Source organism: Carassius auratus, chromosome 30, assembly GCF_003368295.1.
Source record: "Carassius auratus strain Wakin chromosome 30, ASM336829v1, whole genome shotgun sequence".
Taxonomy (NCBI): domain Eukaryota; kingdom Metazoa; phylum Chordata; class Actinopteri; order Cypriniformes; family Cyprinidae; genus Carassius; species Carassius auratus.
The window spans coordinates 16,683,095-16,706,475 of NC_039272.1; the positions used below are offsets into that span (position 1 = coordinate 16,683,095).

At 35.5% G+C, this 23,381-nt stretch overlaps 1 protein-coding gene across 3 annotated transcripts in view; it reads left to right on the top strand.

Moving 5' to 3' along the window:
* The window catches only part of unc5db (unc-5 netrin receptor Db), a 114,409-nt gene that overhangs the window by 72,662 nt on the left and 18,366 nt on the right, over window positions 1-23,381 (top strand). The window contains exons 3-10 of one of the 3 annotated variants that reach the window (XM_026211770.1): window positions 669-812; window positions 1,923-2,026; window positions 10,776-10,956; window positions 12,846-13,013; window positions 15,314-15,478; window positions 15,942-15,974; window positions 18,514-18,699; window positions 22,798-23,154. In XM_026211770.1, the coding sequence (XP_026067555.1) occupies window positions 669-812; window positions 1,923-2,026; window positions 10,776-10,956; window positions 12,846-13,013; window positions 15,314-15,478; window positions 15,942-15,974; window positions 18,514-18,699; window positions 22,798-23,154 (1,338 nt within the window). The remainder of the gene's footprint in view (window positions 1-668; window positions 813-1,922; window positions 2,027-10,775; window positions 10,957-12,845; window positions 13,014-15,313; window positions 15,479-15,941; window positions 15,975-18,513; window positions 18,700-22,797; window positions 23,155-23,381) is intronic. The other 2 variants (XM_026211772.1, XM_026211771.1) reach the window with 2 other exon arrangements.

The window sequence follows — 23,381 nt, forward strand, 5'->3', positions numbered from 1 at the left end:
TTAACAGTGGAAGCCTTTACTGATGCAACAAACCTGCAAAATGTGACTTAGGCTCACAGCAGGGAAGTTAGACATTTTGAAAATCTAGGAACATAAAATTGCATCTCTACAGTTTTAATGGCCGTAGATTTTGACAGTTTGAAAGGTTAAGGTTGTGACCATCTCATCTGAAAATAATTGTTAAATGAAGCCTCAGGGGTAACAAGCGTTCCTGGCTCTTGTGCTTTTAGGCTAATGCAACTTCAGCTAGCTATTTTCATCTTGCTAACGATCTGTGGCACAGACAACAAGGAAGGACCTCCTGGGAGAGGGAGAGGGGAAAAAAGGTTTTTATCAGTAATGCATTTAAAAACTTTGAGCAGAGAGACATGAAACTGGAGTTATGTAGGGCAGCTCGTGAAGGGAAACGCAACCCGAGGCCATTACATTTTTCACTGGTCATGAAGATTTTTATATATATAACAATGCATAAGATATTTTTAAACTTCAGTCTCAGAATTGACTGAGCTCTGGTACCCTTTCATCCTTCTGACACCCAGTGTATATTCTTACAGTCAATTGCCATTAAGGACGCTGACTGAAGTGACCAAACACTGAAAATCAATACTTAATGGTCATTGACCTGAAGTCAATTCCGATGTTTGTGCTTTGTGTTTCTTACTATATAGGGCTGAAAATCCGTGAAGTGACGATCAATGTTACCAGGCAGCAGGTGGAGGATTTCCATGGTCCAGAAGACTACTGGTGCCTGTGTGTGGCCTGGAGTCACCTAGGAACATCGAAGAGCCGTAAGGCCACAGTGAGGATAGCCTGTGAGTATGTTAGCTCAAGGGACCCCCAGTGGTCTGCAAGTGGGAAAAGAATACAAAATATATTTTTAAGACTGTCCAACCAAATTTTTTTATATTATATTATTAAATTTGCAAAGACTGCTTTTGGAAATTATGAGAATATTCAATGGTTATTTTATTGTATTGGGGTTATTTTTGTTATGTTCTTTGTATTGAAAGCCCTAACTGTTAAATTAAAAAAAAATTATACTTACACAAAGTTTCAGTGGGTCTTTTTATAGCTTTCTTTTTATTTTACTAAAGGAGTCCCTCACAGTGGGATCAACATATTTGGGGTCATGGGCTTCAAAAATACATATTTTTTACTCAAACTTTTTTTTTTTTTTACTTTTCAATATGATCTTTCTATTTCTAAAAATGATTTAGAAAAAAACAAACATTGAAATGCATAAAATATGACCTACAATTGAAATTTGATATAAACACAGCTGTACTGCTGTGAGAAAATCGGTTTTATGTATTACCTTGTACTTTATGTATTTCCTTTTTTTGAATTCCTTTCATTAAACAGTGCCCTAAATGCTTTAAAACTAAAAGCATATAAAAAAATTTAATTATTGATATTATTGCCAAAAAAATAATTAATACATTTTGTAGTCTATTGACATCTTGATTTTTGATTTGCTGTTATTATAATAATAATCATTCATTATCATTATCAAGTTATTATTAAGTAGTTATCAAATAACTACTTTTTTATTTTACTTTAATATTGGTAACATAGATTTGGACATTTTGTATTTTTCCTTTCTTCAGATTGAAATAATTTCCAGTGTGCAGTAGAACAAAAAAATAATAATTCATTGCTGTACAAGCACAGTGGGGATGAGGCAGAAATGTCCAAATGAACTGAACCCATGACACCTGCAACTCTAGCAGATGGCCAGAGCACCGTTGAGAATGCCTGCACTCTCCTGCTCTCTTGCCCTGCCTTTCCAAGGTTGCCAAAACGAAGGGCAGGGGGCATAGATAGAGCAGGATATGGAGTGATGAAAGCGATTGGCGTAGATAGGCCAAATATCGGCTCTGACTCTTCCCGCTGTGACAGCTGTCTCTTATCTTTTCAAACAGACCTCCGCAAGAACTTCGAGCAGGATCCTCAAGGGAAGGAAGTGCCAATCAAGGGCATGATTGTGCTGCATTGCCGTCCCCCGGAGGGAGTGCCCATGGCAGAGGTAAGACCCGTCCTCTCAGCCTCTGACATCATTGCCACAGGGAGGATATCTGGGAAGGGCAGTGCATGCTCTCTGGTAACTGGAAAAGTACATCAGTGCTCTGTATAACATCTATACTAACTCTGTGGGATAGTTCAACCTCATGTTGCTACAAACCTGTATCACTTTCTTTCTTCTATTATATTATAAGGAGGCTTTTTTGGTCCACATAATGAAATTTAGTGGGGTCCGAAACAACATGGGAACATTTTGACTATATTAACAAATATTTTTCAAAGTATCTTCGTATGTTTTCCACATACAAAAATGTAAAGAATACAGATATTAAAAAAAATAAATTGATCCATGTAATGAAGGTCAGAACATGGAATCGTTTTTGCCTTCCAGTTTATTTCTCAAAATATGTATTTTTTTATGTAGAACACAATGGAAGATCAGAAGGAAAGTCATACTGGTTTGGAATGACATGAGGGTGAGTGAATGATGGCCGAATTTCATTTCTGAGTGAGCTGTTCCTTTAAACAGAACTCCAACTGACTGAGCACTGAGAGCTGTCATCAAATTTGATAGACTGATTTCAATTTAATACACATTCACGTGCAGTCAAGGGTCAAGTAAGGGACAAAAACGACAGGTCCATATATCATAGATTATGAGCAGGCAGTATATCCGTGTACATGTGTTTGTGATTATAGCAGGGTTTGGTTCTTGGCTGCCACCAATGCTTTATGAATGATTCAGTGATGAAATGGAAGAGCTCTGTCAGCGTCTGTCTCTTGGAGAGTGCGGTGGACAGAAACGCAGGAAATCTGGGAAGTACTAGAAGACAAGAATCACCCTTCAAGTACTTTGTCAACATAAATGAAGTCAGCTATAAGAGGGGCTAGTGAATAATGTAGAGTGCAGACCAGCAATTGGCGATCAGGTCCATTCCAGCACACCTCTGTCATAAAAAATTTAAATCCAAGCTGTGAGAGGAAGAGGGCAAAGATTTATACGCCATCATTTTACCAGTGTGCTGGATGCTGACTCTTTCTCTTGCTCTGTCTGTCGTAGTAGAATGTGTTTGTGGTTTTTAAAGGTCATAAACACCCCCTCTGAGAATAGCTCTGTAAGATTTCTGTGGTCACAAAGCTAATGGGACTCACGTCCTTCTAGATACAGTCAGTTTGTCATCACTGTTAGAAAATTAACCAGCCTGATCTCTGTTTTAATGAGTAAGCATATACCATCATGTTTTGGAATAAATGCTGTTGGCCATTGTTAATTTACATGCGTTCTCTCAGATCTGCTCTCTTATACAACTAAAGTATATGATGTGTTATACAGCCCAGCTCCAAAACAGACAAAAAGTCAAACTTCAAAAGTGATCGACATGATGTGTGTACTATATTCTAAGTGTTTTGTACTATGTTCTGTTCATATGATAGATTTATTTATCTTAATCAAAGCTATTGTATGACTTAAAAAGACATATAGCAGTAGCAATATATAGAAGTAATAGAGCACACAAATCATGCATCTCACTTTCATGTTTTTTTTTTTTTTTTTGTATATTTTTATCCAGCCTGATACATTAATGAATAGTATGAAAAAACATGCTTTTGTGTTTGTGTGTATGATTTATTTGATGCATCATGCTTTTATGGCTTATATAGTATGGTATAGAATGGTATAGATTTTCTGTATTTTCTGATTTTGTATAGACACAGATTTCCTTTGTTTCTGTCCAACGCACTCTCCAAGAGACAGAGCTCTTCCATTTCATCACTGAATCATTTATAAAGCATTGGTGGCGGCCAAGAACCAAACCCTATAATCACAAACACATGTAGATGGATATAGCTTTTAATAGCATATATAGTGTTGAGCTCATACTTGTATAGTAAAAAAAAAAAAAAACAGTTATTACATAAATAGTAATAACTTTAATTTATGGGGAATCTGATACCTTAAAAGTGTGTTTTGTCCTTTCAAATATTAGCAGTATTGATGTGTTGAATCTAAATGGTGAATTATACAGTGACATGATACTGTGTCTACGCTGGGGGGTTTCTCAACACAACTAAAAAACAAAAACCATAACAACAAAAAAAGAAAAAATGGTGAAACGACCTTTTAGAAAAAGAACAAGTTTCCTGTTTTAGAGCGAAACTGAAAATGTAAATGAGTTTCCCCAGAGAGCCTCTGAAGTCTCTCTGCATAGTTGGTCTAAACTGTGTTATCATAAAAATCTTTTTAATGAGATTATGCACTCTGAGTTATGCTACTGAGGCAATGTCTTCATTTTGAGAGAGACTTTGCTCCCAAAACTTTCTGTGAAATATATTCACCCTCCCTTTTACTGGGTTTTGTTTTCTAGCTATTGACTTTGAAATCATTAAGAGGAAAGAAAAATAACAAATAAGATCTATTCAGTATCTTATTTGTGTAATGGATTAAATCTCCTTTTACATGGTTCATATATACTCTTAAAATGTCTTAGGCTGTGCTCAGATCTGTCAAAAACCAGCCTTTGTTGTCAAAAACCAAGTATTTTGTCATGAGCTTAAATCAAATTGAGCCACGGCCAAATGATCTGAGCATATAAATTTTTATGCTACCTGGTCTCATGGCATAAATGTACTTTTTAGTTAGACGCGAAATATGTACCAATAAGTGCATCACTGCAGTTTCCAAAATAAATGAACACTAGGCAATAAAACTCAGACACCTTTAATTCCTTTTCATACAAATTTACACAGTTTCGATTAATAAAGCATGATTTTAACACAATTACATGACTTCAAAACAATATTAACATGCTGGGAAATTTGAAAACTGATGTTTTTTGAACGTTAGCATCGCACATATCTTGTTTCATATCTATTGGATTTTATATCGGGAATGTTTAGGGTTGGGATTGGTGTAAGGCATATTTACAAAACAAGCATTAACTTTTAGCACTAACAGTCCCCAAATATTTGGATTCTGAACCGCTGCAATAAATTCCAGAAGCAACATAATAAAAACACAGCAATACATAGATATTTCAACGTTATAAAAACGTGCCAGGGCTCACAAATTGAACCTGTGTTTTAGGGCCATTTGTCATTGAAACTGTGGTGAAATGTGCAGTAAGGTACATAAAAATGGTGTTGCATAAAAAGTGCACAGGGGTACGCATTTTTATGAAACCAATTTTTTTTCATAACTCTATACCCTTACTGCCTGACAATCATAATCTAAATTATTTTGGAGAAACGTCTGAGATTTGAACATCTGAGAATTAAATAGTTTCCTTACCTTTCTTTTACTTTTTTTCGAATTATTTTTAATATGCATCAGGAGATGCATATCCATTCAAAAAGCCGTGGCTCAGTGCTCACTTCATGTTTTCCTACCCGTATTCTGTTTATTCCTCCTCTCTCTCCTGTCCTGTTCCCGCCACCATGAAAGTGAGTGATGATCCTCATGATATAACAAGCCAATTACAGGCCTGTTGAAGCTGGGTGGTATCCTGTTTCTATGTGTTTAGCTGTGATAAGACTGATCTGGGAAGAATGGTAATGTGGTTGTGTGTTCAGGAGAGGAGAGGATGAAAGAGACTACCCTGTGCTTTATGCTTTTGTTTGCCTTTACTTCTGCGTGATTGACCAACACCATAATAGTCATAGAAGTGTTTGCCAGGTATGGGGTTAATTCCTTGTGTGTGTGTGTGTGTGTGTGTTTGTTTTTTTTCTTTCTTTTTATTTTAAGATTTTATTGGAATTCATAGTGTGCCAAGGGGATATTAATGGTCTATAATTGGGAATCAGAAGAAATTCTAACTTTTGAAATTGAGCTGGTGAGAATAAGGAAACAATGAGTCAGAATTAATTTGTGGATTGAGGCTGCGGGGAGTAATTTAACATACATGGCTTGGATTAAAGGGATCACTTGACTTGCCCACTGATATTTCTTTTCATTACAAAATGGTCTGTATATACTGCATAATATTGCAGATATAATTTCTGAGTGGCAAGACTATATATATTGCATATATTATTTTACATATATTTTCTTCAGATATCCAGTTCATATATATATATATATATATATATATATATTGTTTATGATATGTTGATAGCTGTATTGTTAATGATTGTGGATTAATATATTGGCATGTAAAAGCCCAACCATTTTAAACTTTTGAATTTTGAAGTGTTTAGATATAGTACAACTAAAAAAAGAAAATCAGCTATGTTTCAGTTAGGGCTGTGTGATATTGAAAAAAATGCATTACATAATACCTTATTAAAATGTGATATTCTATATGCGAAAAGATATTGCTTAAGATATAAATATCTATTATATTTCAAAATATTTAAAAATTAAAATTATATAACCAATTTGTTGAAAGAACAATTTGCAAGCATTGATAAAATAAACAATAGTATTTGAGTACAGAAATTTAATAATTAAGTGTAAAATAGCACTGCATTGTGTTCACTGTATGAATTAAATTGAGATTAATCTTTGTTATAGGTGTTTTGTTGTTTGATTAACATTAGTGACATATTCAGCAGAACAAATTTATAGGCTGCTATCCCTTTAAATCTGACTTCACAGATACAGTGTAATGATACACATCCAATTTCTTTCTCAGCTGTTTACATTCATTTAAAACATAACTGACTGCAATTACAAGAATGATTGTCGAAATGGGTACTATTGACAATTCTGTGTGTATGTGTCTGTTCATACTTAAGGAAATGGGAAAGACGAATCAACTCGGTGTTCGCATACCGTCTGAAATGTGTCTCTGTGTGTGTGTGTGTGTGTGTGTGTGTGCGCGCATGTGCTCTTTGCACGTGTGCAGAAGAGCTGAAAATAAGCTGTGCGAGATGCGGCTTGGGCGCGCACTTCAGGGGTGAATCAAACTGCAAGACGAGATGGCAAAGAGTAGTTTTCTGCTACTTTTTGCACTTAATAACTCTTTTTAACGTCAAGCTATTCTATTCTGTATGCATTTAACTAAAATTGTGACCTTTTGCAACATTTTGATTTAAGTAGCCTATTAATACAATTATTTAAATATCGCAGGCCGTTGCGATATGCATATCATGATATTATACATTTGCAATATTTCAATAATTTCGATATATCATGCAGCCCTATTTTCAGTGTTAATTTATTATAGAGACACTGGAATTAAAGTTATTAATCACACTCTTTAAAAAAAAATGTAAAGCATGATGTAAAGCTAATTTATGCTAGTAACTTTTGGCAATGTTGGCAATGGGAACTGCAAAATCTGTTAATTATATTGCTCAAACCATAGTTTACACTATATTAATAAAGTGTAAAATCATGTGTAATTGGTAATATCAAGATGCTGCAAAGACATTGTACATGTACCAAAAAGTAGACAGCTTGCACTAAGTAGGGCTTTATATCCAAAATGTAATAAAACAATTTAATTAAAAGAGAAACTGACCACTTACAGGGATTATGTTAAAGATATAGTTCAACCATGAATGCAAATTCTGTCATTAATTACTCACCCTCATGTCATTCCAAACCTGTAAATCCAATTGTTGGATAAAGTCATTATTTCTGTTTTCTTTGTGCACAAAAATAATTTTTGTAGCTTCATAAAATTCAAATTAATAAAATTAAAGTGGTAGATACATTGCTGTCTGTGGAGAGTCAGAAAGCTTTTGGATTTCATCAAAAATACTTAATTTGTGTTCTGAAGATGAACAAAGGTCTTGCAGGTTTGGAATTACATGAGGGTGAGTAATTAATGACATAATTTACATTTTTGGGTGAACTTATCCTGTAAGTTAATAGTGATTTCTCTTGCATATTTTGAGGCATAGAAAAGGGTTAGGGGTCAGATAAATGAATCCAGAGCCGTGGGATTTTTGCAGTTGAGTGCTTGAGCTTAATAGCATTAGAATCCCAACTCACTGTAGCGTTTCAGCAGTTTACTCACCCTGAGAACTTGGCAGCCCTTGAATTACTTAAAAAATTGGACCATTTTCTACAAAAGCAGACACTTTGTGTTGCCCACACTCTCCAGCTCATTGTCTGTTTTTCTCAAGACTGGAGTAAGCCCTTTCTGCCAAGCTCTTGCAAGAGTCACCAAGCAAGATTCTGTTGCCACAAATAAACCACAGTATGCAGGTTCATTTTCATCTAATAAAGATCTTATTTTTCATGTGAAGAGGTGATCCAATCAGACGTCTTTTACACATGGAAGTCTTAAAGGTACAGTATCAAAAACAGTGTGTAAATCACTCCCTATGTTGTAAGAAACCTTGTTTTTAGTAAATTTGTTGTTTATTTGGGCAGCTATCAAGAACAATCAAGAATATTCATTAACTCATTCATTTTATTTATGTGAATTATTTTGCACAAATATATTCTAGAGATGAAACTGCAGTGTTTTGTTTAAACTGAGTACCATTTGAAAGTTTTATGCTCATTATTTAGCAAAGATCAAAACTAAAGTAGTTGCATAAATTTTGATTTACCAGTCTATCAGAGGTTGGTGTCAAAAGCAATTTCAAAGCGATTGTAGATGTGTCTGCTGGTGCCGGTCTTGTCGGTGTGTTGTGTGCATGTGGGTTTGATTGAATTCACAGTCAGTGAGGCGGCATTATATTTCTGCTCCCTGAGGGCCGTCTATCAGAGCTGTTTAATCTTAGTAATTACCCTGCTGAAATATGAAGCAGTTTCAACAGCCTCTTCTCCACCATACACACACTTCACAGGTAAAAACCTCCTCTAACACCACCTGCAAAACTGATCCAAACATTTTCTGATACCTTGTTTTACTGAGTTCAAAAGTGTACTGAATTTTTAAGTGGCTCTGACCTCCTGTCCAGACAGCCAAATAGCCCTTTTGTTCACGATAACAACGAGGTCTTCACTTCGACTGATCTCTTCCTGTCAAAAGGACCTTATTAGGCAGGATGGAGGCACTAATGAAATCATGGGATCCTCTTGAGACTGTGGAACCTCCTCCGTCAGCCCTGCCACCGTTAGCCATGCTGTAATTGAAACAAATGTGCCAATTAGGCCATTCATTTCTCACATTGTCTGCCACACATTTACACAGCTAATTTGTATTTGTCCCCTACCTTTCCTCCTCTCACTCTCTCTCTACTTCTATCCTGTTTTCCCCCTTTCTCTCTTTCTCCCTCTCCTCTTCATGTCTGTGCTCTACACCTTTTCAAAGGCTGAGGGGAAGTGGTGCTCAAGAATGCAGAGCATGGCAAATGTCTCAACAGAGAGGTCTGCTTGCACTGTGTGCTAATTGCCTATTTCAACTCTCAAGTTTCCCTGAAAACTTGAGTAAATACATTAGAGGAGAAGTGTATTCTTCACTTCCATGCACAAGTAGTATCATTCCCTGCTGAAAAAGCAACAGCTTAAACTGCTTGATTTGTTGGTCTTAGCTGGGTTAAACTGGTTTGCCAGATGTCTTTGCAGTCTTTTAACTGTAAAGCGTCCCAATTCTAAGTAATACAGTGCTTGAAAAAAAAAAAGAATCTGGCATTTGCGGCAGTAAAAAAGGCAGCTGTTGTTGCCAAAACTTAGCCGAAAAATACTGTAGCCACATTTTTAGGTTTTACAGATTAAACATTTACAGTTAAAAAACAAACAAACATATATTTCACTAAGATGATAATATATCAAATTACTAGTATACATTTTTCCCCTTAGGCTGACAAATGCCTGAGAAACAAATGCAATAATCAAACGGTCATGTTGTAAATAAAAGCTTATTAACAATAGCATTTTCACAAACCCAGTTAAATACTAAAGTATAGAAGCTGTATGTTGTCATAGACACATAATGCAATTAACATTAATTTAACAAAATAAGATGTAACATAAAATCTGATTGAACACACACACACGCACACAGAGAGAGAGAGAGAGAGAGAGAAAACAATTTCTGTGAAAAAAAAAAACATTAAATGTGAATGTTTTACACTGTAAATCATAAGAATACTTTGTTCTTTTCCTCTTCCAAAAATATATAGCAGTATTTTACAGAAAATTTACACGAATTATCCCATTAGATCTATTACATTTTTTCCGCATGTAAAGTAAGGAAAACTAAAAAAAAAGTAAGGGAATTAGAAAAGTAAGGGAATTCAAACTGAAATATTTTTTTTTACACTGTACCAATTTGACTTTAGACTTCACAGACTGTATTTCTACAGCTTTATAGTGCAGCATCACAAACTCAATCACTCTAATTATGCATCTGGGTTAGTCATATGGCTCACAAAATAATTAAAGCATGTTATGATCTATGAACATGAGAGCTAATGTGATTCTGAGAAATAATCTGTGAAAAGAGCAAAGTTTAAAGTGCTGTGATGAATGCAGAGGAAGAGAGGGTGAAGAGGGCATCACTGCAGCTACTGCTCAGCATAAATGCAAATGTTATTTTATATTTTAGTAACCATCTTCTGTTGAAAGCAATAACCAAATCAGATGGATTTAAGATGGAAATTTACCCAAAGAGCTTTGTGTTCCTTCCAAGGTTATGAAGTAATGAATTACAAACAGACCAAAAATTAAATTAACAGCTGTTTTCATTATTTATGTGCGATAACAACAGTTTCTTCTTTGAATAAGCACAACAAGTGTGCAGTGCAGTGTCAAAGATGAATGGTTGCTGTGCTTTCAATTACAGTTTATACTGCTGAGTGTAGAAACTGATCTAATTTCAGCATTGGTTAATAAATGTTTCTATTTTTGTCAGGTGGAATGGTTGAAAAATGAAGAATTGGTTAGCTCCTTTGAAGACGATAACATTGACACTCGTGCTGACCACAATCTGATCATCAATGAAGCCAGACTCTCTGACTCCGGCAACTACACCTGCCTCGCCACTAACGTAGTCGCAAAAAGACGCAGTGCTACAGCTACTGTAGTTGTGTTTGGTAAGATAACACTGATATGCTTCGTTGACTTGTTGTGGTGTCTCCTCATCTTTGCTAAAAATACAGCTGAACAGCTCTCTGCTTGTGAAGTCATTATCACATTTTACCTGTTAACTCATTAGGTTATATACCTTTATGATCATTTTCACTTTTGGGTGAACTATGTACTTACTCTCATGACTTTAATAAAATTTAGTTTTTGTCAATAAAATTATCACAGTGCAATACAAGTCATTGGGGTTCAATTGGTTTTTATGGATCTCATCAAACTTTAATTTTATGGACAAAAACAGTTCAAACAATGTTTCAGAAAAAAAAAAAAAATTAAAGATACAAGCTAAAACATTTTTACCTAAACAAGCTTTAGCTCACTTTAAGAGGTTTGCTGAGATTCATACATACCACAAAATTAACTAGTAAAAAACATTTATACCAATAACTGTTCTGAAAGTGCTGATAGGAGGATCAGATGATTCACCTGGTCGAAGCCAGCAAAAAATATAGATGGACAATCTTGAGAAAGTTCTCACCTTTGAAGCAGCCTTAGGGAAATGTCCACTCTTGAAGCCCAGTATCCATTAGGATGTTCTGTGAAAGGAACACAGAAAAGATGATTGAAGTTAGATCTTTCAAGAGTTTAGAAGAGGATAGGACGCAGTGAGACAGATATGTAATTATCTACAACTCCAGTGTTGGTTTTTGAGGTAGACAGTCAGTGAGGACAAGGTTGGAAACATCAATCTGAAAGTAAGAAGTATGTAGTCTTTGAAGCCGGTTTTATTTTCTTTTATCTTTTGTAGTTTTGTTATGATTTCTGAGCATGAGTGTGTGCCACTCAAACGGTCCTTGGCTAGCTTGTACGAAAGTGGCACGTTATTTTTGCCAGAGTGCAGTTGATTTTGATTAAAATGAGAGATTTTTGACACTTTAACAAAAAGTTGATTAGCCTGTCAATTTTGCTTTTATAACTATGCATTATTAAACATCTGGTCAAAAGTTCAAATTCTAAAATAAAATAAAAAAATCTCTTTGAAAAATCTTTTTTAATGGTACTTTATGCTATAAATTCAACTGTGCCTTCACAGGAATAAAATAGAAAACATTTATTTTAATTTCCTATAATATTTTACAAATTATTGTATTTTGTTGTATTGCATTCACCTTGTCAATACAGCTTTGGTGAGCATTAAAAAAAAACCCTAGAAAGCTAGACTACAAAAAGTCAACCAAAGATGAAGAGAAAATTTTCCTCTAGCCTGTTAGTCATCCTGGTGTTTTTTTTTTTTTTTTTTTTTTTTTTTCTGGCAGGGTGTTATGATTTCTGAGCATGAGTGTGTGCCACTCAAACGGTCCTTGGCTAGCTTGTACGAAAGTGGCACGTTATTTTTGCCAGTGCAGTTGATTTTGATGCCAGAGTGAGTTGATTTTGATTTTTGACACTTTAACAAAAAGTTGATTAGCCTGTCAATTTTGCTTTTATAACTATGCATTATTAAACATCTGGTCAAAAGTTCAAATTCTAAAATAAAATAAAAAAATCTCTTTGAAAAATCTTTTTTAATGGTATTTTATGCTATAAATTCAACTGTGCCTTCACAGGAATAAAATAGAAAACATTTATTTTAATTTCCTATAATATTTTACAAATTATTGTATTTTGTTGTATTGCATTCACCGTGTCAATACAGCTTTGGTGAGCATTAAAAAAAAAACCTAGAAAGCTAGACTACAAAAAGTCAAACCAAAGATGAAGAGAAAATTTTCCTCTAGCCTGTTAGTCATCCTGGTGTTTTTTTTTTTTTTTTTTTTTTTCTGGCAGGGTGAGGGAAAGGTTGTCTCTCAAGGTCAGTTGTTGTCTTATTCAGCGGAAGATCTCTTTGTCTCTGCAGTGAACGGTGGATGGTCTCTGTGGACAGAGTGGTCTCCTTGCAGCGTGAACTGTGGGAGAGGAATTCAGAAGCGATCTCGGACCTGCACTAACCCGGCTCCTTTGAACGGGGGAGCGTTCTGTGAGGGCATGTCTGTGCAGAAGATCACCTGCAGTGCACTCTGCCCAGGTCAGAGCCTCATCAACCGCAGCACACCCCTGAGGTTCAGTTGTCCTCCTGCATCCAAACTCACCACAGTTTTTAGTGTCATTGTAGCAAGTAACAGCCATGTTTTACATTCAGAACACATCAGACTTCGTAGCACATTTTCCATTCTGTAATAATTCAATGTAAGGGTATCATTATGGGTATTACTGAGGCTTTAATTCATGTATGTAAATGAGACCTTTTGTTCTCTTATGAGAATGAAGAAATAATCTCTAGCTAGTGTCATTTTATTAGATTAGTTATTCGTGTTATACTCGGTTGTTTTCTTGTCTTCATGATATTTAAATCAATTTGCTAACCGTTGTTTTTTTGTTTTTTTTTTGACCACACATGGTTACTGTTGGTTTCATTTTTGAACAATTTGTTCACATTTAAGCTTCAAATGAGTGAAACACATTTAATTTGCTTAATTCTTAATTAATCATGCATTGAGTTGATATATGGTATGTGATTACAATCAAGTAATTATTTGTTGAAATTAAATTAAATAGGAGAACATGTTCATAGTATTTGAACCATTTAGGTCGTGGTGCAAAAATCCATTCTTTTGATTAAAAATCATGTCAATCATTAGTAGAGAATGTATGAAATTTGTTGTCACTAATATAGGTAATTTATTTATCAAATGTTAATTAAATGACACAATATACCATGTTGATTAATTGTTTATAATAAAATTCTTAATTTCTAAAAACCTCTTAAGCATCTGTCCAATTAGAGTTAAATCTCACAGTATGTATTTTCTTCACATATTGTGGAAATGCATCTATTTAAGCAGCAAAACAATATCAACAACAGAAGTGCCTTTGCATATTCAGCTTGACAGTATTATGCTACCATACAAAAGTTTGAAGTTTCATAAGATTTTTGAATGGTTATTTAAAGTCTTTTGCACTCACAAATCCTTGATCACAAATACTGTAAAAATAGTAACATTGTGAAACATTGTTGCAGTTTGAAATAAATGTTTTTTTATTTTTATTTAATTAATTCCTTTGCTGCCAAACCTAAATTTTCAGTAGAATTTACACAGTGCCACATGATCATTCACACCAGGTTCACACATACTCTGTTGCAGTGCGTATGTGGTGCATTTTTTTTTTTGTATGCATGTTAATGGATTGGATAATTTACACTGAAAAAGGTTGCGATCCGGCAGTGCTTTCCAAGAGTGGTGGGTCTCCAGCAGTGCAGCGATTGTTTCTGCACAAAGTGTATTTTTGCTGTGCTACACATGGCGAATTAAAGTGACAGTGGTAAAAAATAAACATGGATTGACACGAAAATTGACTATTTACACCTTTACCTCATAATTAGTCATGTAAAAAACATGTATGGCTTTTTGGCTAGGTTTAAATCGAGGACAAGGACACTTTTAGATTAAAAAAAATGTCAATAATAGATTAAATAGGTAGAAAACAAAGTTCTTCATGAACCACAGGATTGCTGGTTTTAAATGCAAAAAAGAGGCAGGAGAGCTGACTGTTTCATTTGAAATGTTTGTGGTAGCATAAGAAAAGTAGACTATAGGCTGTTTAAACATTTTGCCACTCACTTGAGCAACATAATATATAAATCTAGAAGTAGAACGCAATGAATAATACGTAGCTTATAATTATTGCATTTAAACGTGAATATGTAAATGAATGATTGTATTACTGTACTGTGTAAAAAAAAATCACAATGCTGAAAAAGCATTTACAATAATAAGATTTGAAACCAAAATAATGGGTAAATGTTTTGGTTGTGGTAAACATCCATGGATCAGGAGTGGAATGAAAACGCATCCTGTGTGAAAGTACAACGAGTCCGTGAAACGTCTTCACCACTTACAAACCACACGTGGACTGCATACACACGGCAAACAGAGTATGTGTGAACCTGGCATCAGAAATCATTATAAAATGCTGCTTTGATGCGTCTTTACTAAATAAATGTATTATTTCTTAAAAGAAAAACAAAAACAAATGTTTGAACAACAATAATTTAAACAGAAAAAAATTCTGGCTTAAAAATAAGATGTAGAATAGACTGAAACTGAGCGAGCTATAGATAATATTGAGAATTTGATCAACTGGCTAAAAGTATGCTGATGTAATACATGCAACCCCGCCAATGTGGTCAGGAGTTAGACCATTACAACACTTTTAATTAAGTTTATGAAGTCTCTAGGACTCTCGTATGTCCATTGCTGAGTGCAGTTAATGCACAGAGCAGCTGTTCACCTTCTTTAAACGGCAACCCCGTGGTGTGCTCTGCAGTGGATGGAGTCTGGGAGGAGTGGAGCGAGTGGACGATGTGTAGTGCACAGTGTGAGAGACAGCGATGGAGGGAGTGCAATGCCCCACCGCCCCGTCACAGAGGCAAGGTGTGTGAGGGAGAAGGTCAAAGCACGGAGAACTGCACAGGAGGACTGTGTACGCAAAGTGAGTAGTGTATAATGCCATGATGCATCATAAACACAGTCATATCATCGATGACAACAGCATTGTCATCATCACATGTTGGTAATGATGTTGCTCACTGGTTTGGGAACTGTTATAACTGTCTGCTAAAAGTGGATGAAAGAGAGGACATCATGCCCCCGCGTGCCTCTCAATATCTCCCTCGTAGCTGTTATGATGAGAACCCTCTCTGTTTTCTTCTCCTTAATGAAGGATGGAAACATCCTGCAGCCTAAGTGATCCAAAACCATCTGCCCGTAGCTTCTCATGGCAACAATGCCGTACAACAGTATCCACAGCTGATGTTGGCATAGCCTGCAGTTGGACATCTACCCGTGATGTGAATCAGAGAGCAGATTTGTAATAAGTATTACAGGGATGGACTGTAATTCTCTCTCCCTTTCTTTTCCCCTCTCTCTCTTGTTCTTTTTCTTTTTCCCTGCAGACGGGAAGCTGATGCATGATGTTAAGCCTCAGAGTGAGTTCCTCCTCCATGTGAATTCATAATTGCCATACAGATGAGAGAAAAAAAAACAACAAAATAAGCTATTGCTACTGTCGAGAGAGCGTCTGTTTGAGTTATTTTATCCATTTAAATATTTAAATATGCTTTTTTTTTAGAATTTGCGTGATAGCTATTTTTTTCTCTTCCTCCTTGATTAAGATAAGCTCAAACCCCACATATGTCTTCACTTCTACGCTTGGTTACCTGTATCATTATGCTGACAGCAGGTGTCATTCTCAACAAAGTGAAAAAAAGATGCAGAAGATTAATTAGCAAGTGTCCAATCTGTCTCAATTAGAATTTTAGTATGGAAATTGCAAGCCATCGGAAGCCTCCACAGCATGTAAACTACACTATGCAAAAATAGTTATTTGAAAATATGAAATTAAATAATACATTTATATTATACATTTAAAGTAGCCCATAAAACATAAAATAATTAGAGAAAAATAATATTTTTCCAAATTTTCATTGCCATTGAAACAAAAAAAATAATTTGATTATTTTTTTTCTCTGCCAGTGGAAAGTACCAAAGTATTTTCTTTTATTCAAAGTATTTTTAAAAACAAGTCTTATTGCCTTGTGGCCATTTTTTCTTCTTAACTAAGTTTATCAGAAAAGACAAAGATGCTGATTAAGAATGTGATGATTTTCAGTAAGGTCCTAAATATTCTGCGGGTGTCCTTATCAAGATTTTACAAAGAATTACAAAGTGCTAGTCAATGTATTGTGTCCTTTTTAGATTATAGAGAGTGAGTGATTGGATGTGGCATTTGAACATGTGCTATATTTAGAGGAAGCAATGAGGTGTAATCATTGAATATTAACTCACCTCGTCAAGCATATTATGTCTTAATTTCTCCTCATGTATTATTTTAACCATATTGAGGCACTTTGCAAAACATGATTTTAAATATGTATTAGTACCAGGTGCTTCTGCATTGTTACAGTGATGTGACTCTGAGACTCCTCCGTGTGCATTGATGTGTGAGCTGGGTTATAATGCTTCTAATTTAATCTATTAAATCTGTTCCATGATGGACATGCAATTAATTCACCTTTACCCTTGGACAGAATCTTGTTTCCAGCTTGCAGCATGTAACCCTGTTCAACTTTCTGTAGTGCGTCAGGATATTTGAAATGCAGTGCTGTAGTTTTATAAGCATATTCTTCCTCTCACGGCATGATTAATGTCCTCTGTGTCCTTTGTGATCTGGCGAGTTCTGTCCGCTCAACCCTCCTGCTGCAGAGGTCACTTGGGCCAGTGCTGTAGATGCCAGCTGAACAGATGTATCAATGCGTGGGGTGTTGGCACACCACCATGCCAGTTATTAAAGTAGTAAGAGCCCTGGAATTCACACCTCCCAAACTGCCCTCACGTGCCAAGCATATCTTTATACACTGCTAAACATGTGCATATTGCACCTGTTCCATTTACACAGGTGTCTAAAAGATTTGCAAGTCTAACCGCAGTGACCAGGCATGCAGGCATTATGGCTTTAAATGTTTCCCTTGTCACCAAAATTTTTTTTTTTCTTTTTCTTTTTCTGGCACTGTGAAAACATTTAACTTGCACGCAGCTACAAAACTGAACTTTATCTTATTATCTTGATTATCCTATTTTACTGTCTTTTTTTTGGTGTATTTCTTAACTGTAATAGCAACAATAATAATGGTTATAATAGTAATAACAGTAGTGATGAAGATGATGATGATAAAATTATTATTATGAATAATAACATATTATTAAAAAGTACTTATTTAATAGTATTTCATAAAATAATAATAAAACTAATGACAGTAATAATATTAGTCTTTTAATTATTAGTTTTATAGTAATAATTAGTGTTTTTAATGATTTCTCAACACTACTATTTCTTAACAATGTTATATTTTCATATATTATATTATATATTTGATTTACGACTATACAATTCTTCTTCTTATTATATTAATATATATTTTATTATCTGGCACTGTGAAAACATTACAGTTGCACAAATCTACAAAACTATTACAAGAAACATATCTTGTTTTTACTATTTCATAGCGCAACAACAACAGCAATAATAATAATAATAACAATAATAATAATAAATAATAAATAAAACAGTGCTTTCATTATGCTACAGAGTAATTCTTTATATTATCGCATCACACCTTCTTATAATACTTATAACAATAAATGCATACACAATATAATAGTAGTAATAATATTAGTGTTATTACAGTGTAAAAGATTAGTAAGTCACTTCACTTTTCACTCACTTTATTAGATATCTTTAAAGTTATATTTTATATTTTAAAACACTAATACTACTACTAATTATTATTATTAAAATGGTATTTTATTTGATCAAAGATAGCAAAGGTATATATATATATACACACATGTATGTATGTGCTATTTGGCATATTTTTCTTAAATGTTTTCGCAATAAATGATGAAGCCTAAGTGTGTGTGTGTGTGTGTGTGTGTGTGTGTGTGTGTGTGTTTATGGCTGTTTCCCAGGCATGGAGAACTCTATTGATGTTGCGCTGTACTCTGGTCTGGCTGCGGGGGTGATCGCTGTGGTCGTCCTTATAGTGGCCATCACCCTCTACAGGAAGAGTCAAAGTGAGTATGGAGTGGACGTCATTGACTCATCTGCTCTTGCTGGGGGCTTCCAGTCCTTCAACTTCAAAACCACCAGACAGGGTAAGAGTTCACTGTAGATGAAGCAGTTCGGTTGGATTAATTGATTTATTGTTACTAAAATTGATGTGCCGCTTGTCACAATAACAGGCCAGGCCATAATGAATATTCAGACAATTCCAAATAAATTAATTGCTTGTAAAAGCATACAGACAAACATGCTATAAGAGTAATGTATTCCACAGTAAGATACTAAAAAATTTCACTTACACAAATAGCCTCCCCTGAGCAAACACACATTCACACACAAAAAACTCAAAACCCTTTGAAGAGTAGATGTGGAAGGCATGCTACATTGATTTCAATTCTCTCTTTTTGTCAGCTGTGCCGATAACTTTTGTTGATAAGACCACTACTATAGTCACATGACCCACATTTGGTTCCACTACATGCGTCCATATTACCATCGCTGACACTTCTGGGTCAGAGAAAGTGATAGCCATCGCCTCGCAGGGTAATCAATCCTGCCTGCTTGTGACAGCACAGTGAAAGGCTGCGACTAGCAGCTTGTGTTTACTGTGCTCAAGGCTTGGGATGGTGAAACCCCCCTCCCCTCCGACACTTGCATACAACAGGAAAGAGGGGATCAAGGCTCAGCTGAGCCGCGTCTGTCAGGTCATCAATCCTATTTAAAAAGGCCAACTTTCTTCCAGGCTCCCACTGCGCCTTATTCCAACAGCCAATCCGGTTCCCATCAGAGCTCATAGGCAAGACCAAACCCCATGGAATGGAAATGAGAACATGTTGGATGTTCATTCATTCAAGGATGTAGAATGAGACAATAGAAGCTTCTCTAAACAGTTTTTCATTTTAAAAGTTCAGAAGTTCAGAAGTTCCAAATGCATTTGATGTCATTTTGATTGCTTTTCTTTTTATTAAGGTAGGTTTTGAGTTATTCATTATATTTTCTCTCACTTTTCTTTTCAACTCAATCTGCATTATATCTATTGCATTTTTTCTCAGTATGTAATTATGTTAAAGTTTCTGAAGTATTCCAGCTGACTCTCTAAATCACAGGTGACAGCATGACACTCCAGACCTTTGCCCGCCTGTCTGCTCTTGAAATCTGAGCCACTGAGTCATTTTAATCACAACTTTAATTCCAGATCTTTCCCCGCAAGGTGCCCACTACATGACTGTTTCATTAACTTCTATCATCCTGCTGCCTCTTCCTTTCAATTTTATGTGATTTTTTTTCTTTAGATTTTCTGTCCCACAGTGATCCTATCCTGCTTCTGAAGAGGGGAAAACCACTTTGTTGTGGATGAGAATTTAAGAAGTCGAACCATTTAATGTGCTTTAATTTCTTTATATGTTTGTGAAACTAAATCAGGTTCAATTCTATGCCATAGGTCAGGGATAGGCAACGTCAGTCCTGGAGTGCCGCTGTCCTGCAGAGTTTAGCTCTAACCCTAATCAAACACACCTGAACAAGCTAATCAAGGTCTTCAGGATTACTAAGGTTACAGACAAGTGAGGGTTTTTTTCAGAGTTGGAGCTAAACTCTGCAGGACATCGGCACTCCAGAACTGATGTTACCTACCCCTGCTAGTGGTTAATTCAGTTACAGTACAGACCAAAAGTTTGGACACACCTTCTCATTCAAAGAGTTTTCTTTATTTTCATGAATATGAAAATTGTAGATTCACACTGAAGGCATCAAAACTATGAATTAACACGTGGAATTATATATGGAATTATATACATAACAAAAAAGTGTGAAACAACTGAAAATATATCATTGTAGGTTCTTCAAAGTAGCCACCTTTTGCTTTGATTACTGCTTTGCACACTCTTGGCATTCTCTTGATGAGCTTCAAGATGTAGTCACCTGAAATGGTCTTCCAACAGTCTTGAAGGAGTTCCCCGAGAGATGCTTAGCACTTGTTGGCCCTTTGCCTTCTGTCTGTGGTCCAGCTCACCCCTAAACCATCACGATTGGGTTCAGGTCCTGTGACTGTGGAGGCCAGGTCATCTGGCGCAGCCCCCCATCACTCTCCTTCTTGGTCAAATAGCCCTCGATGCCTTCAGTGTGACTCTACAATTTTCATAGTCATGAAAATAAAGAAAACTCTCTGAATGAGAAGGTGTTTTCAAACTTTTGGTCTGTACTGTAGTTTCTTCTGTAGAACACAGAATAATACATTTTGAGAAATGTCTCATACTATTTATTTTTTGTCCATTCAGTGTATGTAAAAATAGCTTTGGTCCCCATTGACTTCCTTTGTTTATGGACAAAAACAGTTGGAATGTTCTTCACAATATCTAAAATGTTCTGCATAATAATAAATTAAGTAAACAATGACAAAACTTTAACTTTGAATATATCTTAAAAGGATAATGGTTAAGTTGATAATTCCAAATATGCATATGCATCAGCATTTTTCCACCAGAATAATTCCAGTTCCATTCCGACACCTTTGAACTTTATGGGACCATTCAAATTCAAAAGGCACACCTGTCATCACCCTATTGCGAAACCTTGACCTGCCCAAACATGGCGACTAGAAATATCCCAAACGCCTGACACCGATCAACCCAGGCTGGGGTAATTAACGATTTTCCTAAAAATAAAGACCCATTAGCCTCCTGCCTCCCACCGCTCACTGTGCAGCAGCTGGCCAGCAAGGACTAAGTGACTTGAGTGTTCGAGCTACTTTGGCACCGGGATGATTCGTGGGGGCTCGGTGACGGTGTGTGCCTGCTTTGGACAGGAAAAGGTGAGAGAGCAACAGCAAGGGATGAAGACCCCCTTCCAAGAGCTGTTCTGACTTCAAGCTGGGAGGTGACATATTTAAAAACTTGAAAAACAAAAAGGTCATTTAGTTCATAAATGTATGTCCTCCTGAGTAGCTAAATTAATTCATTTTACAGAAAAACACTCATGAACTCAAAGCACTCAAATCTCTCATGATGTCACTGGAGAACTAATGCTAACTGTGCTTTATTGGTAATGATGAGCAATTTAAGGATGTGCCCATCAGAATGAGTCAGTGCATAAAAGCAACTCATTCCACAAACAATCTGCTGAAAAAAAAAAAAAAAAAAACAGTAACATGGTAGCAACTAAGCTGAATGCTGTCAAGTGTCTGCAGTGTATCCTTGATAAACATTTATAAAAACAAGTAAATTTGCTGCCTGTGTCCTAAATCTAAGATGCCAGCTAGCAATGCATACTTTTTTGTCATCATATGAATCCATTAAACTACACACTCCTTGAAATAATATTTCAATAATATTCAAAACATATGCCAATGACACATATTTGCATGGTCAAATGGCATGCAGGTACAGTAGAGAAATAAAATATTTAATCTTATTAGAGGGAATGTTTTATTTTGATTATATATATATATATATATATATATATATATATATATATATATATATATTGGCCAATTATTTTGTCATACATCGTGATTTTAACAGCAATGACCTTTTATAAGAAAAGTCTCATATTTCTGCTGCTGAAACCAAATAGGACCTTTTTTAGTATTAGTTTTAGCTCTAATTTTAAAAAGGAGACATGAATGTATTATTGCAAATTACAGTTGTACCATAAAATATTTAATATTTTAATAGTGTTTCTTAAACTCATGAACCCTCTGCAGTTCGCTAATAAACCAGTTCACTGACCTTGTTTCAGTTTAAAATTTATTATATCAGAGAAACTTTTGGAATTAGAACTCTATACTAATCTAACACCTATTCAAACCCATATTTCAGGTAGTTAGACTTTGAAGGAACAATGATTTAATGGTAAAAATAAGCCTAAATAAATGTTTTAATAGGTGCCAAGGCACTATCTTTTCTCACATTCATAAAATAGTCCTTTTCACTGTTATATTTTTTAAGATTAGACTTTTTTTTTTTTTTTTTTTTACTTTTCCAGCACTCTTAAAATGAATATTTTAACCAAAACAGCAAATTAAATATTTAATCCTTTTCTATTCTCATGCCTTGATTTTCAGCCCATGGTCTGCTGCACTGGAGCTGGCCTGTCAAGACCACATGATCTAACTGTATTCTTCTCTTTTTAACTGTATTGAAAACTCCTATAAAACACCCAAAATATCAAAAACTGTGTTTTCATCTCCCCAGGCAATCCACTTCTGCTGAATTCCTCCATGCAGCCGGATATAACTGTCAACCAGACGTTCAGCAGCCCGATCTGCTTTCAGGACTCCATAGACAAAGAGCTTTTTGACCCCCTTCCAGACAAGGCCAAAGTTCAGAGCTCCTTTGTGGTTTCACTAGGTGTGGCAGACCGGGCCGAGTACCATGTGAAATCTCATCCGGAGACCCTTCCTGCTAACCTTCACCCAAACTACAGCACAGTGGAAGGAAAGAAGACCACTATGATTGCTCCTAATGGCATTCACACACTCAGGAAGACTCAATTTAAGACAAGCGCTGTGTTTGGGCACCTGGGTGGACGTTTAGTCATTCCAAATGCAGGTGAGCAAAAGTATGTGTTTGTATTTGATATTAGGTATTTGGTATTAAGTTATGTTTATGCAACAATGAGCATGAATGGGTTTAATCTTAAGGTACAGTACAGCTGTAGTCATTTGTATCCTGTTAGCAATTGGATTAGATGGAGTACAATTAATAAAAATGAAAATACTGTCATTCGTTCACCCTCATATCCTTCCACACCCTCAAACAATTGCTTTGGTATCTGT